The following is a 17650-nucleotide window of genomic DNA, read 5'->3' on the forward strand; positions in this document are numbered from 1 at the left end:
TGCTGATCTTTAATGGAGATTGAAGGGGTTTATACTCAAGGTCATTGAGTGTTGTGTTTGCGTTGTTATTTCACGCGCTCGCCGCACAGACGAGCGCTGCCTTCTTCGCGTTCTCGCGCAGCGCACAACCCGTCGGTCCGGTGCGCGTTTATTTGTTATTTGCACGGTGCGTTTTTTTTTTTTTTGGGGGGGGGCAAACGGCTCGTGTTGTGGAGTTATTTTTCCATCTCTCTCTCTCTCTCTTGACACCATGGATGGGAAATTGAAGCAGGGTCGGAGATGCCGGGCCAAGCGGGAGCGGGTGCGGAGGTTGCGGGAGGCAGGGAGCAGGGACGCCCGCAGCCCCGACCCCAACTCCTCCTGCTCCGACAGGGAGGGACACAGTCCGGGGAGGGACGCCGCCTCCCTGCCCGCTAAAAAGGCGCCGCGCCCCGCAGCCGCCGCCAGAGCCCCGCGCCCCCCCCGCAGGAAGCGACGGGAGTCCAGCTCGCAGGAGGAGGATATCATTGATGGATTTGCTATCGCCAGCTTCATCAGCCTGGACCGTCTGGAGGTGAGGAGGAGCCGGTTCATTTACCTGTCTGCCCCCCCCCCCCCCCCCCCCCCCCCCCCAAACACCCAGAGGAGTTGTGTCTAATCTGTCAGCAATGTCTTTGAGATGATGCTAATTAGATGCTCTTGTAATCAGTAGATCAGAGGACCCCCCCCCCCCATAACCCCCCCCCCCCCCACCCCCCTTCAAGGTGTCTCTGATCAATCCCTGCTTTCATTCACATCACTCATGCTTGTTGACATCTGTGCACTCCACTATGTATATATATTGGAAGTGTTTGACAACTGCTGCAGCACACAGCTCTGTTGACTGGAATATTACAAGTTTGGTGAATGAGAAGTTAATCATTGGCAGCATATGGTTTTCTCAGGAATATAAACAGGTGCTGTGCTGTCACTGTCGTCGCCTCTGGTTTTTTTCTTTTTTTTTTGTCGTCTGCTCTGATTCACTCTTTCTTCTCTTTGATAAAGCTGAACATTGCACCATTCATGTGTTACAGGCTGATACACAGCGAGCTGATAACTGTGTTCCTGTCATTCCTGTGTGTGAGATGTCAGAAGAATGATTTCAGGGGAAAAAAGAAAAGAAAAGGAGGATCTGTTGTGATCCTTCTCATTTGTCTCCTTTATCTCATTACGTTCCAAATGACAAATAAAACATTGCTCCCTATGGGATGCCAGGCAGATTGACAAGACAGGCGGCTGTATTTTGGTTGTTGTTGTCCCCCCCCCCCCCCCCCCATGGTTCATTCTAGGAACAATAGTACTACTGTAGATGAAATATAAATCACAGCCTTTCATAACATAATCAAATCTATTACATATCCCGCGCGTTGTGTATATATTTCACAAAGATGGCCTCATTTTGAAAACTCATGGATGACAGTAAGGTTAATACCACCTTTCAGTCGCAGCCTCCCGTCATCAGTCATGATTGACTCCTGCCTCCTACAGAGTGTTTAGTCAGAACAATGTTGGAATGCAGATTTGCGGCGTGAAATCGCCAGCAGTCGGGGAAAGATTCACTTACTTGGAGCTGATAATCAATTCTCCACCTCCCATCTGTTAACAAGTTTAACCTGTCGGGGTCATTGGAAATTATATTGCTATTCCATTTCGCTTGGCCCTTCATGGTGTTTAGAGTGGGTGTCAAAGCAGATAAGAGAGGAGCCAGGCGACGGCTGTGGAGAGAATGCACATGATCCTCGACTTAGTATAAGCAGGATAACCCATGAAAACATTTGGGTGGGCGGTGGGGGGGGGGGGGACTATGTAGCTACTACAGATTCCTTAAAACATAATGCTAAAAGGAAGGATTCAGGAACAGTATGACGAAGGACGCCTCCCCAGCTGATACCGCCGCTATGCTCCAGCCTCGCTTCCTCCGGCCTCGCTTCCTCCAGATAAACTTGTTACATGTTATCCAATGTCCAGAACACCAGTGTGTCGGGGACCATTTTCCTCGCTTTGCATTGAGTCCAGTGCCCTGCGAGGTTGTGTGTGTGTGTGTGTGTGTGTGTGTGTGCGGGTTTTCTGCTGCCCTCTGTGCTTGCCTGGCTGCCACTCCTGACAAATGCTGACTGTGAAAGACTTTGAAGATGTCAAAGCAGCAAAGTGCTTTTTTTTTTTCTTCTTTTTTTTTTTTTTTACCTTCATGTTCTGCTGTCAACAGATAACTCCCAGCAATGTTCCAGCGCCTATGGTGGAGCCCATGTGTAGCATTACAGCTCCATGACACGTGTTCCCCTGCAGACGCTAATAAAAGTGCTGCATGTTTGTGTCGGAGAGTGAAAAGAAGCAGGATGATTAGGAGGTTTTTGTTTTACACGTTTACCAGCAATAATAGTTTTCTCACTGAAGTGCTAAATGCACGTTAAGTGAACACAGAGGAAAGAAAAACAACGGCAACAAAAAAAACAACAACAACAAAAAAACAAGCCTCGGAGCTTATGTTTCAAGGCTGTGCAAATGAGGCATAATATGGCTCTATGTGAAATGATACTCACATGCCAGCTACTTCTTGGTAATTGGTCTGATTTGCATGCAAATGGACTGTGCTTATTAAATGATGTTGGTGGATCTGGTACAATTATGAAAATGGATGTGCACCGATAGTTTTTTTCGTTTTTTTGTTTGCGCATTGCCGCTTGATTTCCGATCCACCAGACAACAAACGAAATACGAGCGTTGACTCTATACTAATTTGATGTATTGTTTACAGTAAATGACAACGCTAATCACATTTGTTTCCATGCATTGCGGCGAACGAAGCGCCCGTCTTCAAGTGCATCCCCAGTGGAAACATCACATCATCGGTCGTGACTCATGTTTTCACTTACTTGCTGTACGCTCGAGTGGAGCTCATGACCTACACTACCTGTACTAATTACTCATCTATTATGAGGGGGGGGGAGGGGGCAGCCGGGGAATAGCTCTGACCTATTGCATCATGCTCTGATAAGTCGGTGGAGAGAGTTTTTGACCTCTCCCAAGTGACTGATGGACCTGCACAGTGGGGTTTATGTCAGAATATACGTCATGAGCATTCTCCCAACATTAATATCCCATTCTCCCTTGGTTCAATGACTCCGTACGGCCAGTACACAAATATTTACTCTCATTTATTTAATCTTATTTCTTCTAATCTCTCTGTAATCCATTTTCCCGTTCGCCTAAACACTCCAGAACAGCATGTTTGATCAAATCCTCGTCACCTTTAGTTCACTGAGAGGTGATTGTAGCTCAACGGCTACTGTGTGTGTGTGTGCGTGTGTGTGTGCGTGCGTGCGTGCGTGCGTGTGTGTGTGTGTGCGAGAGAGCCCGGGGTTATGAGTTTCTCCCGGAGCACTTTGACTCTAAACAAACGGAGCTGGTTGGTGTTGTTGATATTCCAGCTCGGCGCTGATAGGATCAAGCTCCCCTGATGAAGGCTCGGGCTGTTCGGTGGTCTCGCCTGCTCCCTGTAACCTGTTTCATTACAGCCCAAAGCAATTTGGATCCACAGCCGCGTCTGATTATGGCGTTGTTTATTTGCCTGGGATCCCCCGCGTTTCTCGGAGGAAAGGCGCTGACTTACCTGTGCAAATCAACTGCACAAACACAGCCGTCCTGCTTTGTCACGGCCGCCTTACTGTGATTAGAGAGAAAATGTCGGGGATGATACAGCGTCGATTCAGACGCAAACAATCTGCAACTGTGGGCTTTTTCAGGACGCGGGAGGATCTCGTGAGTCAGGTTTTTGATTTGTTTTGGAGAATTGAAACATGCATGGTTGGGAAATAAAGAAGGTTTTCTAATGCTTTTAGATATGGATCTTTCAAAAAAAATGCAGAGATTAAATTAAAATAAATATCACACTGATTGACATTTGGGAACCCTTTCTCCAGCTGGGAGGCCAATTTCCCGGAGATAGAAGGGATTCACCTGACAGCAGTGCTATAAAACAATTACCCGCCACGGCTTAAGCCCTCCAGAAGCCTCCCAGTGGGGATCGAACAAGTGAACAGATAATAAAATGACACAATTATCCATCTGTCACAGTATTAATAAGATGTTTGATTTGCTCCATTTGCTCTGTGAGTGACGTCGGGAGTGGCAAATCCCCTCGCGTTAATCCACAATCCTTCTGTTCATCTGCTTTAACATGAATTTACAGATTTGTTTGGGTTTTTTCGTTCCGCAGCATGACTTTGTAAATTCACTCTAATGGGGATTTAGGTTGAGTTGATTTCAACAACGTGACGGGCAGGAGGCAGAAAGGTCGAGGACCGAGGCAACAATGAGTTCATGGAGTGTTGAGTAAGTTCTTATAATTCAACCAGGGATGTTTTCCTTCCTTCCTTTCCCCCTCATGCACCGCTCTGAATTCTACAGTTTTACACACTAATCATCGTCGCCTGTCGGCCGCTGAGCAGCTCTACTCCTGCAATATGGGGAAATGTAGTCCCTTGCCCTAGGGGAGCTTGGCAGTAGTTGTTAAGGAAGCTGTGAGTTGCTGCTTCACTTTCTCTGTCTGTATTTTGCCAGCTGGTGCATGGATCTAAGCCAGCAGCATTCCAGCTACAAGTATGTGTCATTATATTTCATCAAGTGCTGGGACGAGAAAGATTTTCTCCTAAAATAACCATGTTTGGAGATCACGTTGGTTGCGTCGCAGCTCAGGTAATGCTGCTTGTTATGTTGCTGCAGATCCTATTTTGACTATTTGACTTGGCTCAAGTTTGGCATCACCCTCAATGACCCTCCAGAGATATTCCCCCTGCTCTAAACTCCAGGCCGCCACCGCCTCCTACATTATGCCACCGTCCAGAATGAGATCGGTGGATTTTCAAGATAGACAATACAATGTGTGTTTGCACACCATCAAGTGCCACTCGGCACATTCCAAAGTTCATGCTTTCACGGGATTTTAAATACTGTGACCCTCTGATGGCGGTCAGCGGCGTTTTGGTTTTGTGTCCGAGTCCCTGCTCTGCCGAGCGCCACTTGAGTAACACAGTGCAAACCGACACTGACACTCGAAGCCGCAGCAGTCTTCTCTGTGCTGGGATGTCTTTGCCTCCATGGTGGTGCAGCAGATTTGTTGCAGGGGTTGCAGCAATCTTGCTTGGCGTTTTCACTTTCTCCCGACAGTGACGGTGCTGTGCATCATATGCCGGCACTGACAAACAACTCGGGCTTTAATTAACAAGGCAGTCCCCCCGAGGCTCCGCTGCTCATTGGCTGACGCGTCCCACAGAGAGAGCTTTCTTAATGCCAGTGGGACGTCCCCCCGGCCCTGGCTCTCTCTCACTGTCACACATCGTGGGCGGCAGCGTGGCTGATAAATGCACGGTCACATTCACAAGGCGTCCCTCTCTCTTCTCTCACGCAAGCAAACTGAGTCTCTTGTGCGCATTCTTTTTTCTTTTTTTTTTACGATAACATACATCTACCAATATGGAAGTGGTTTAGTCAAGTTCAGTGAACTTCTGCACATTCTTTGAATTCCCTTAGTGATTGTAATGCTGTTTCTGTAAATGATTGAGTCTAATATCAACTTTAACAACACATGTAACATACACGACTAAGTGATGGGAAGTTAACTGATTTATTATATCATATGTTGCGGATCGTTTTCAGGTTTGTTGTTAAAAGTCACTTGAAACTGAATAGTCAAAATAGCCAAGGATATTCAAGAGACGCATGGACACGTTTGGAAAAACTAAGTTTAATCACTAATTGAATATTAAAATCGCTGCATAGTTTGTTTGCAAATTGCTACATGAAAAGACTGAGAATGATTTCTTATTTGAGATTTGATTTCACAGGAGCATGATGCCTTCCATAAATAATCAGAAATTCACACTTCCGTCATGGAGATCCAATAAAAACCCTTTCGTTTTACAAAATACTTCTGCATAACCCTTTTTAGATGACCAAAGATTATGCAGAATGAACTCTCAATCAGGCAAAGATATCAATTAGTCAAGAGACTTTGGAAATCCAAGAAATCAGAATCTGATTTAAGTCTGTATTTGCAAAAATATACATCGAGATACATGCAGTTGTTTCCATTCAATTTGTAAAGATAGATGAAGTAATCTTGAAATTAATGAAATGATTTCATTATAAAGCCAAACACCACTACTTACACACAGCTATTAAAACTATTAAATCTCTTCATCAGACATTGACGAGCATGAGGGTTTTGGTTTTTTTTCCCGCCTAAATGAAAAGAAACCACCTGTTTTTATCATTTCTTTCTGTTTGACTCAAGAATTAGTTCATCAGCATGATACTGATGCGGCGTCTGCAGGAGTATCCGGGCAATCCTGCTCAGCCCTCTGATCAACAGTTAGTTGGATCACTTTGTTGTAAAGCTCGGTCAAGAAATACCAAACAAAAAAAACAAAACGGTTATTAAATGGACACACGTTCCCCGTTAAAACAGGCTTCTCCTGCGCGAAAGTTCCACAGTGGCTTTAAGCATCCTTCAGCTGAGATAAATGATAGTGGAAGTGAAACTGTGATTTATACCAGCTTCTCCTTCGTAAAATAAAGAATTTTACTTCCAGCTTTTACTTGTACTTGACAGTCTTTGGCCCACGTGAGTCACTAAACAGTAATTAGGTCCCGTGATGATGGAATAATGCTTTCTGTTTTTTCCTCATGTCTGAATCGTGAAAAGTGGAGCGATTAGTGCCTGTTTTCCCCGAAGAGCCCCCCTTTTTTTTTTTTTTTTTTTGTTAAAACAGTCAGTTGTCTGTTTGGAGGTATCACTCCACTCTCTGACTGTAGCGGCGCTGCGAGACGTCAGGATGAGAGCGTCTTTGTTCCCAGGTACCACGACCGGCGTGGCGACGCGGCTGACACATATTAAGTGGCGCATAAAAGCACGTGGGCCGCTCGTTGTATAGGCACACATATCCATTTCCTGCCTCGTCGTCCTGAGCCGTCCTCCATCTTCCTGTCTCGGTGTTTTCATTGTGGTGAATGACAGGATGTAATTACGCTGTGATTAAGATGCTGTCTCCAAGCCTGCGATGGATTAGAAGCTGCACTGTTAGAAGGTTTTCCCCGGTAATTATCCGCTGCTGATTTGCCCTCCCCTCTCCCTTCGTTTTTGCCTTTTCACAACCCGTCTCTACTTTCCCAACTGCTTGATTAATGCATGTTATGAAACAATATTCACAAAAGTCATTTCATCTGGGCAGTTTGAGAAGAAGACGTTCTTTGGCGATAATTTGGCAGTAGAGCTATTTGTCATTCGGGGTCGAGGTATTTTCCAGTCCTGTGATGTTGGCTCACGTATAATGGCGCGGCGCGGCTGCAGACGCACTGAATGAATGACTCTCGGATGAGGGCCGTGAAGGATTTACAATAAAAATAATGAAACCCAAATAGAGAGGGCACTCTTTAAGTGGCTCATTAAGTGATGGCTGTTTTCCTTTTCAGTCGAGTCCTTTGCTGACAGAGAGCAAAGAGAGAGCTCTGAAAGCCCGGCTGGCCTCAGCCTTCACATCACTTCAATCCCCTTTCAGCATTTTGTTTGCATGAGCGTGCAGGTCGCTCTTTTTCTTCTTTTTTCAGCCTCTGAGACTCATTCAGCTCAAAGGTCCGTTGACTGGGCTTACCGAGTCGTGTATGTGTGAGTAACGGTAATAATAGTGATTTTTGGCAACGTGTTTCCACAAAGTGAGGTGAGCTCTGAGTTCAGAAAGGGAAATGTAAACTTTTGATGCGTTAAGCTGCTATAATTCCACAACCAGGGTTTGAGCCTGTAATAACATCATTTCAACCTCTTTGCTTCCAATTATTCCTCTAAAAAAAGGGTTTGACATGTTGGTTCAACAGGTTGATATGGAGTCTGTCGTTCATTAAACCATTTGAGTGTGTGATTCTTTTTTTTTTCCCCAACAAAAAAAAATAATATTTCATTGGTCGTAAATGTGTGTTGTTGCTTTTCACACAATGTTGGCTTGAATCGGCTCCAGTTACTAGATAGATACTGTGAGTAAGTAATAGAAATATTAGTACATAAAAACAGGAATGTAACAGGTAAGCTACAGGTTGGTTAAAGCCAACCTAACTAGCACAACACAAGCTCATTGTTAGTTCAGACTTCAGGCTGTTTCAGATCCAGACTCATGTCAGCACCCGTCATGAACTGCGGTCACAAGGTCATCGTTTACATCAACGATCCCTAAAGCGAGCGGATTGATGTGGAGTTTATATTCATCAAAAAACATGATCCTATCCAGTCAGTGTGGCAGCTGCACGTGGTCCCAGTGTTGAAGATGGATTGGTTAACGAGACTATTCAATTTCTTTAGAAACTGCAACACCATGAAATTCTTCAACAGCAGCATTGTCTCTCATAATCTGACGTTCAGTTTACATACGTGGCCTCTGATCAGATCATAAACAGAGTGACACTGCCTCCTCTGATCTGATGTGATTTTATTCGGATAGGGCCAGACTAATTGCATAAACGTGTTTACATGACACGGTTTTTATTGGGTTATTGTTTAATCGGATTGCAATTCGTCGCCTTAACCTCAACTGTTCTTAGATTGAGTCGTTGCATCGCCGCCACTTATTAAATGTTAATGAAATGCATGGGGATTTTTACGGTTGATTCATCGGATTGCAGGTGATTTTACAGTCGCCCAACAAAACATTTGACCCAAACTCACAGACAGTCTATTGCTATAATTTTTAGGATTTAGTCAACTTAGTGATCTGTGCCTGCAGAGGTGAGCTTCCACTCTGCTTGTTCGACCAACAGGGATGTGCAGCAGTGTGCCGTTGGAGTAGCAAACCTAACAAAGCGCAAGCACAACGGGCTTTTAAAGGGAATGGGAAATGACACTGATTGGTTTAAACTCCATCATCGCCATCACGCAGCAAATTGATTAAGAAATGTCTCCTTGGAACCGTGTTCCTCACTCTGCAACCACATTACATTACATTACATTCACCGTTAAAAAAAAAAGAAGTTTGTTTGGCTAGACCGTAAAGCAGGGGTGTCTGACACATTTTAGTTCAGCGGCCATGTTCAGCCCCGATTTTCATCTTGAGTGAGTCGGACCGGTAACGTTGTGCCATAATAACCTTTAAATTTAAACTACAAAGTTTTACTTTTGTTGTGGTGCAGAGCGCACGTGATAAAAATATCAATATATTTGCAAAAAAAAAAAACCTCCAACAACAATTACTTCTGAAAGTGACTACAATATCTACATAAAGCCAATTTGAAAAGTGAAAAGTCCCAGAAAAGTTTGCTGTTGCATCATGTTGGTACAAACTCACCCTGCCAGCGTGCCTTTGAGGCTCGTTTGCATTTTCGCAGTGAGGTCGCTAACTTTCCTGGCAGCATCGACGACGTCTCGGCTCGGTGTTCTTCCATCTCCACTACTTAGGAAGGACAAGTGAAAATCAATGTTTTCTTTGAATTGTTTCGCATTTTTCCATTTGGTGGTTAGGTGGGCTGGATTAGAGCCTCGGCAGACCACTTTTTGCCCACGAGCCTTATGTTTCACGCTCCTGCCATTAATATGCTCGTTGAGCTATTCTTTGTAGCCTTGTATCTGTACTGCGTCCGTCACCAACCCGATGAATTGTTCCCTTTTACCCCCTCGGCCAGTTAATTGATATTTAATTCAGTAAAAGTTATTTTTGTACCAGTTGTAAAAACAAAACAAAACAAAAAACACACTTTCAGAATTGAATGCCATCCAAACACAAAGCTTAAAATCACCAGCAGATGTTCACAACATCGCCACTATGACTCAAAGTTCAGTTGATGCGACTTAAGGCTTCCGTATACCCGAATCAGCAATGTGGCCATTCTAAACAGCGTGCCAATTACAAAGCAGCCTGCGGTCCATGTAGTCTTGTTTTCAGGGAGGGCCTCGTTTTCAAAGGCATGACTCACACTGTCGTGACATTGCACAAAGTCTTGCTGCATGTTTTCTTAATAGATTGCTCTTGGTGTGAAAGCAATTAGCGTTAACAGTCGTTGACATGCTCTCCTGCTACCAACACTTGCTACCAACACCAGCTCTGAGGGGAATAGTCTTTATAGGCCAAGGGATGCTGACAATAATTGCTCAGCACTCAGAGTCTGAAATAAGATCCGGCGATACGTCAGGCTGCAATTTATTACCGCTCATTGTCGGTGTGTTGATTGTGTTTGCAGCATTTGGCCTTTTTCTGTGTGTCTCCGTGTTCCTGTGTGGGTGCAGGCGAAGCCAAACAGCTTCAGTGTTTTGTGTGATAGATTTGGCAGGCATGTAGGAAGCTGTGGCCAAGATAATAGGGCTCAGATAAGAGGCTGGTTATGCAATGTGGAATTTTCTTGCTCTCCCCTTTGCCACTTCTGCCCAGTTCAGCGTCCGGATGACATTTGTTTGACAACTCGGGGCAGAGCCGCTAGTCTCAGTTTGACTGTCAAAACGAAGCACCTTGTCGCCTGTCCACTCGCGGCACGCCGAGTCTGAATCACTGTTTGGCAGGTGGTGTGTGAGGATGGGTCTGTCATCGCTGACATACTGTAAGTGACGGGAGAATAGTGTGTGTGTGTGTGTGTCTGTGTGTGTGTGTGTGTGTGTGTCTGCATCCGAGTATTGACTTTGGTTAACTTGAGACGTGAGAGACTTATGAACATCAGCGTTTTCACACCGTTTTGTTATGAATTATGTTGCACACACTGTTTCATTCAGAATTGTCAGTGCCGTTATAGAATGCCTCGAGACCAAGGGTGTCAAACATGCTGTTAAAGCTACTTTAGGTGCCATTTTTACATGACATTTTCAAGTGAAGGCAGACGTCTTTCATTGTGGATTTCCATTTACAACGGTGGAAAACAGCACTTTTCTGAAATGCTGCTCCTGTGCCTGAACACCACGACCGTAGTAAATAGTTCTTCTGCACATGCTCAGAAGATCTATTGTACTTTCATGATAGGTTTTAGATCTTATAGGAAGAGGAGCGATAGTTTTCTCGCCCGTATTGCCACCCATTCATGTACTTTCTATATTCCCATGGTCACACCATTAAAGTCATCAGTTCATCTAACCCGTGTGTTTTTGGATCGTGGGAGAAAGATCAAGAAAAGCCATGCAAACCACAGACCGAAAAAGTTTGAGCTGTTTGAATTTGATGCAGTTCACGAAGATGTTCAGTAGTTGAACATATCTAAAGTAGCTCATTGTGAAGGAATTAGCGCCGTTCCTCTTCATTGTAGCAGCAGTCACATTGAGTTTCACTGAAGTGTTTCGTGGTGTACTTGTTCTAAAAGCCTTTTGACTGTGCCAAGAGTAAATTATAGTGGAAGCACAAGCTACTGCCGGATTATTTGTTATGTATTCCTCTGGTAATTCAACAGTAACGTTGAAAAGCTGTAAACAATATGGGTAATTAAATTCCGTTCTCCAAAAATGCTCATGCTTTGACTCAGGCAGTGGTTTGTGTGCTTGTGCAGACGATAAAATCAGTTTTTAACAGGCTCGACCCGGGGCCGGCTCAGACGTTCACTTTTTATGAATCCTTGAAACGTCTATGAAAGTCAATGTTGCGGCTGTGTGCTCAGCAGAGTGAATAGCACGAATGTGTTTGAAATATAATGGGGTACATAATAAAGCATATGTAACGTAGCCGCTGCAGTGAAACCTACAAGGGCAAGACGAGCTCCGCCACCGCGAGTGATCCGGCAAGCAGATCCATCAAGGAAGAGCACAGTCAGTACTTTTCTTCACTCTGTGTGGACAGCAGATCCCCCCCCCCCCCCCCCCCCCCCCCGCCCACCACCTCCGTCCCCCCCTCTTTTAATCTGGAGGTTGTTTACCCATAGATCAAAGGCGGTAAAATGCATCTGCTCCCCATTTTGCAAACGGGCCACGCAGCTTCTTTTCACTTTGTCTGTGCCTCTGAAACGAGGACACGCACCTCGGTACCGGCAGGGTTCCGACGTCCCGGACGAGGTGGAGCGGGCTTGACATTACAGTCACACAGCCGCAGAGCGCCAGCACCGGAACAGTTGTTGAGACGATAAAGAAAAACAGACAGCGTGCGAGAGCGAGAGAACATAAACAGAAGTCTGCCAAGCTACTGTTTGCATTCCACATCCCTCTCTTCATATCGCAGCAGCTGCTTTCGCCTTGTGCTGTTTGAATACCATTCTAATTATAACCACATTCGTATTATGTTTCGGAAATATAGATTGCCCGTTTGATTTAAGAAGGTGGCCATGATGCAGTCTTTAATCGATTCACTTTTTACATTTAATGCAAATATATATTTTCTATACCAGGAAATTGTGACTTTCTGTAGCTTCATGTATGAATATGTTAAGTGTCAGCATATGATTTGGTGACATAGTCACCTTCAAAAGCCCTCGCGGGAGCAGACGATGCCTTTTGCAAATGCAATCATGTGAGCAGGTGCAGGGAGTTCATTCTTCTGATAGCGTTTGTGCTTTCTATTGGTACAGGCACGTGATTGATTGCTTTTCTGAGTCGGCATCTGCAGTTATTCAAAGCATTTCTATAGCATGTTAAACCCATTTTCTGCTTTGTGGATAAAGACAGGCCACAGTTAACTTAATTTCCATTGTGTAATTTCTCCTCATCCCGCTGAAAGCACTCCGGGTGCACGTCAGGACGGAGCTCAGACTCGGAGGGAGAACGTTGGACCACCATGTCAGACTTTCATTCATGATGTGTCTTTACTTTTCGTACATCGGCCCGAGAGAGGAGTGGCGTGCGCAGCAGCTCGGGTGTCTGGAATCTTTTGTGGTTGTTGCGAGTTGGACTCCGGCCCACAGCCTCTGCAAACAAAATGCCACACCTGGGCTCCGACAATCCCAAACAATATGCATGTCAGCCATTTAACACTGCACGCATGCTGCTCTTTAAAGATACTCTGCATTACTCGTGTTGTGTATCCTTTACAGCCTCATGAGTTGGTCCATCCTCATTAATTGTATGCAGCATTTTAAAACAGTGCATTACCGGCACTTAAAAGATCAACCAAGATTTTGAATACTTACTGTGGCGACGAGCTGAGGCCCCGTTTACCTGGCAACTTTTTCAATATTTTAAACGACAACAATGCTCAGAGCTACACAACATTTCAGAAAAGGTTACGGAGATATAACGTTTTGTCCTGTGTAGACGGAGTAAACACAGCTTTTTGAAAATGCTCCTACTGACATCAGACTCTCACACAATCCAAGTACAGGCTTTTTACATGAATCGTCTGTACGGGTGCTGTTTTTGAATCCGGTAGAGAAGACAAGGTTATTGCTGTGGACGATTTGGGAAACCTAAAAACGGAGGATGCATCTAAAGTCATGAGCCAGACTCACATTACTGTGACGATGATGTTTAGATGTTTCCACCTCCCCGAGGTCGCAGCAGTTAGACAGAACAAAGCACCGTTTCCTGTCTGCAGCTATCACTTCTCCCAAACACACAGTCAAATGAGATCCCAACACCTTGCGGCCACTTTGTTATCAGCCCGTTAATGAGACACACTGTGGGAATGAATACTTTCCCCCTCTTCCAGCCGGCCTTCCCCCAAGGCTCCGCCATCACTTCTCCCACTGGGCCACTGCAGACACAATAATGGAGGGCGACGGTTCGAAAGCAACAGTACAGCAACGAGTACGAGAGAGTACCCGCTATAGTCTTCCAGTTCCCTGCTTAATTGTTTCCTGGCAGCGGAGGCAACGCTTGTTCTCGGAGCATAAATCCTTCTATTTTCATTTATCTGCTCCAGGTGTTGATGAAACAATCCCCCTGCTGGATAATCATATTTCCCCCTGACCGCTTGCCAAGATACTGAAAGGGAGATGGAGGCAACCCTGCTTGCACCCTAACCATCCAGTCACCCATTGCACACACGCGCGCACACACGTGCGCACACACACACACACACACACACACACACACACACACACACACACACACACACACACACACACACACCCCTCCCAGCCGTCACAGCCACAGCTCCCTGGGTGTGTGCGTGAATGGCTCTCCTCTGCGTTTCAATTTGCACAATAATGCAAGAGGTGGAAAATGGTTACACTCACTGACAGGCAACACCAAAGGAGGTGTGTGTGTGTGGGTGTGTGTGTGTGTGTGTGTGTGTGTGTGTGTGTGTGTGTGTGTGTGTGTGTGTGTGTGTGTGTGTGTGTGTGTGTGTGTGTGTGTGCCACCCCAGTGTAACCGCAGCCGGTTAGTTCCTCAGCCTTACAATTAATCAGCTTGTCACTCAGTCTGCCACAATGTTAGCAAATTGCTCCGTCACTTCATACAAAGTTATGAAATGAATCTTCAAACAGACATCAAGCAACATTATATATGTCTCCATGGAAATTCTATTCAAAATAGAACGAATTACGCAAGATGTAATGTTTACATTCAATATGAGGTGATCGTAAGTGCAGTTCTTTTCTTTTTCTTTTTTCTTTCCTGTCTCGCTTCTCTTTTAAATTGAACGGTGGTGTTTTACGAGTGGCACGACAAGCCTTTATGTCTTATAGCTGCCAGTCATTTGGAGGCCTGTGGCAGTGCCTTTATCAGTTCTGAAAAACCTATAAATGTAACTGAGGGTCACATACCTCTGGAGGCCTCTCCGAACCCGCATCGCTGCAGGCGGGAATGTTAAAGCCAAGGGCGGGCCCAGCAGTGCACGAGCCGTCATCAAACCCAGATATACTGCTGTGGACGCACATAAAAGGTGCAGCATGCCTCCCTGCAGTGCTGTATTTTTGGTGCGCACATACTTTGTTTCGGAACATACTGGTGGACAAAAGTAATTCATGTTGTGATTTAAGAAACACCGGCAGAACCCACTAATCCATTTTCTCAAGTGTTGACAGAAGGTCGAAATGCAGGTCAACGGATTCCTGGGCCGGCGGCATTAACCGAGCCGGCCTTGCTTAGCGGCCTCGCGGCCAGATCCATGACGGGAATCCGCCGCAGACAAAAGAGGGCAAAGTGAGCTAATGTGTGTTTTTGACCCCCTTTTCGGCAAAACAGCGGGCATTGTTTGCAGAGCGAGGCACAATGGTGCTTCTGTTCAAAGTCAGCCCAAGTGAAAGCCTGTCAGTGGAGGAAAGTGTGGGTGAAAGGATAGAGGGAGAGAGGAAAGAATAATAAACAAAAAGCAACCTTTCTGACTGCTGACTGTAGTTTTTAACTTTTAAGATACTGATGTTCAGTGAAGCGTTGAGAGTTTAGGCAGATTTTCACTCTACGGATCTGTCTCCAGTTTCGTTAGAATAAAAAAAAAGTGTGAACTGAAGTAAAAGTGTGTGAACTGAAGTGAAAGTGTGTGAACTGAACGCTTCACTACCGAAAACACAAGCGGAGCGTGGGTTGTCTTTAATTGGATTGTGATCTGCCACTTCAGCAGATTCCAGCAGGGACCAAAAAGCACCATCTCCCCAGTGAATTTCTAATGTGGCTTTCTTTCTACTTCTTACTGTCTCGCAGCAGTCAAACAACTTCTTCTTTTATTTTGAAATGTGGGACTGGTTTTAAAGCAAAGGAACGGTTTCACTTTGTATTGAAAGACGTCTTGTTGTCACCGCGTTCCACCAAGAAACTGCAACTCATGATGCTCGTTCTGCATCAGCAAGTCATGACTTAAGGTAGGGGGTAATGTAAATAGTGCTCAGGGGACATATCGTGTTACCAAATCCAGTCGTCCAATCCAGGCGGACTCGCGCGCACATCTTGAAAAGTCATTTTGTCCTCCTGTACGTGCTTGATTGCTCAGCGCGTGCCTTATCTGCCCGGTTGACATAAATGGAGGCTGAATGGAAACGCTGCCACTGTAGCATTCGATCTGTTAATTGATGTGTCCCGACTGATACGTCTAAAATGTTGATGACGATGGTTTTGCAGTGATTGGATGAAACGGAGAAGAGGGGAGGACATAACTGATGGTGCATTCCCGTTGTCCTCAGGAGTCACAAATCCAAACTCTTTTTGTTTTTGTTTTTTTCTTTTCGAGTTAAAGAGCTGAAGTTGTAAAAAGATGTGTGTTTTTGATTTTAAAATGGGAGCTTCAAGGTTATTGAGTTGAGTTGTTGCGCGACACTCTGAGTTAATGTTGGCACTGAGAAACATTTCTCAACAGTTCAATGACTCGTGCTTAGAAATCGGCCACAGTACATGCCCTGTGAATCCCAAGCTTTTGCATTCTTGTAAATGAACTACTTTTAGTTTCTTTTAAACAAAGAATCTAGCCAATAGCAACCTTCCTTGTGCAGTCAACTCAAACACTACAACTCTTCTTTTTTTTTTAACAATATAGAGATTTCGTTTTTTTCCAGGTTAGAAATTCTGAGCTGGAATAAGGACTTATTTTGTTACAGTTGGGTTTTTCACTCACAGTTCTTCCTTTGGAGGCATAAAAAGCTAATATTCAAGATTCACTTTAATTCAGAAAAAGTAAAAACTCAAGGAAACCACATATTTTCTCTCCTAAGCGCGGCAGCGTAAAAAAAGAAAATCAGTTTTACAATAAATGTTAAAACATGTTATAAATATAATATAACTCAATAAAAAATAATGATAGAAAGCTACATCTAGTGTTAAAAGCAGTTGTTCAACATTTTATTTTAACATGCTTTAAAACCACAAAGCAGACAAAAAATTTCTTTTTGCACTTTATGTACATTAGGCTGCATTAGATTTATCTACTACTATTGTAATAATATTTGTGCAGAAACAAATCTAAATGAATTAGGTTTATGTATTAATAAATGATGTATGAACTTTTTCTGTGGATCTGTAGTTTCCACTCACCTACATTTGTGCTTCTGGCCCGATTCCGTCAGTTATATATTGAAATAATGAAGTGAAATAATATCTATTTCAACACAATCTAGGGGAACTACAGTATGTTGACATGCAGAGCATGAATGCACAGTGCATGAAACATAACTAAACACAGTCCTTTCCGATATTTATATTGCAAATATTGATATAGTGATAATAAATTTGCAATATATCATGAAGCTCCACATAAATCCTCATTCTCTCACTGCTGCTCCTGATTTGTTCCGCCTTTACCTAAACTTTGTCAACGCTTAACATCCTCTAATGCGGTAAGTTCATGATAAAGTGATAAAAGTCCAAATCGATCTGTTTGAATTCACTTTGCTCTGCTCCCATAACAGCATTTGTGGAAATATTGAGTCGGCTTGTGTAATAGTGACAGCATTGACTTTGTTTGTCGCGGCATATCCTCCCTGTCATACCCTCCCTGTCATACCCTCCTCCCACTTCCATTAGTGCGACTAAAGGTTTGGGAAGTATTATTTTTGCTCCGTCGTTGAATAGAGTAACACAAACATCAGCGGGGGTTGTTGAGCGTTAGTAAGCAAATCAAGATAAACAAGCTCCGTCTCTGGAGATGCCTGTTAAAAGAAACAAAAAAAAAACAAAAAAACAAGAAACCAATTTACAGCAGCAGCTGACTGAAGTGGTTTGACGCTGCTGCTCCACATTACACACTGTACTTAGCTTACAGTCACAGTCCTCCATCAGCAGTATACTTTACCTGACACCTGGTAATTAGCCAGTCGGGAAACACGA

At 44.4% G+C, this 17650-nt stretch overlaps 1 protein-coding gene across 6 annotated transcripts in view; it reads left to right on the forward strand.

The window, feature by feature from the left end:
• The first annotated feature begins 244 nt into the window (after nucleotides 1–244).
• fbrsl1 (fibrosin-like 1) overlaps nucleotides 245–17650 on the forward strand; it is a 313228-nt gene continuing 295822 nt past the window's right edge. For all 6 annotated transcript variants that reach the window (XM_080467382.1, XM_080467378.1, XM_080467381.1 and 3 more), the window contains exon 1: nucleotides 245–553. In XM_080467382.1, the coding sequence (XP_080323508.1) occupies nucleotides 251–553 (303 nt within the window). In that variant the 5' untranslated portion in view covers nucleotides 245–250. The remainder of the gene's footprint in view (nucleotides 554–17650) is intronic.

This window comes from Lipophrys pholis, assembly GCF_963383615.2.
Source record: "Lipophrys pholis genome assembly, chromosome: 7".
In the NCBI taxonomy this organism is placed as follows: Eukaryota; Metazoa; Chordata; class Actinopteri; order Blenniiformes; family Blenniidae; genus Lipophrys; species Lipophrys pholis.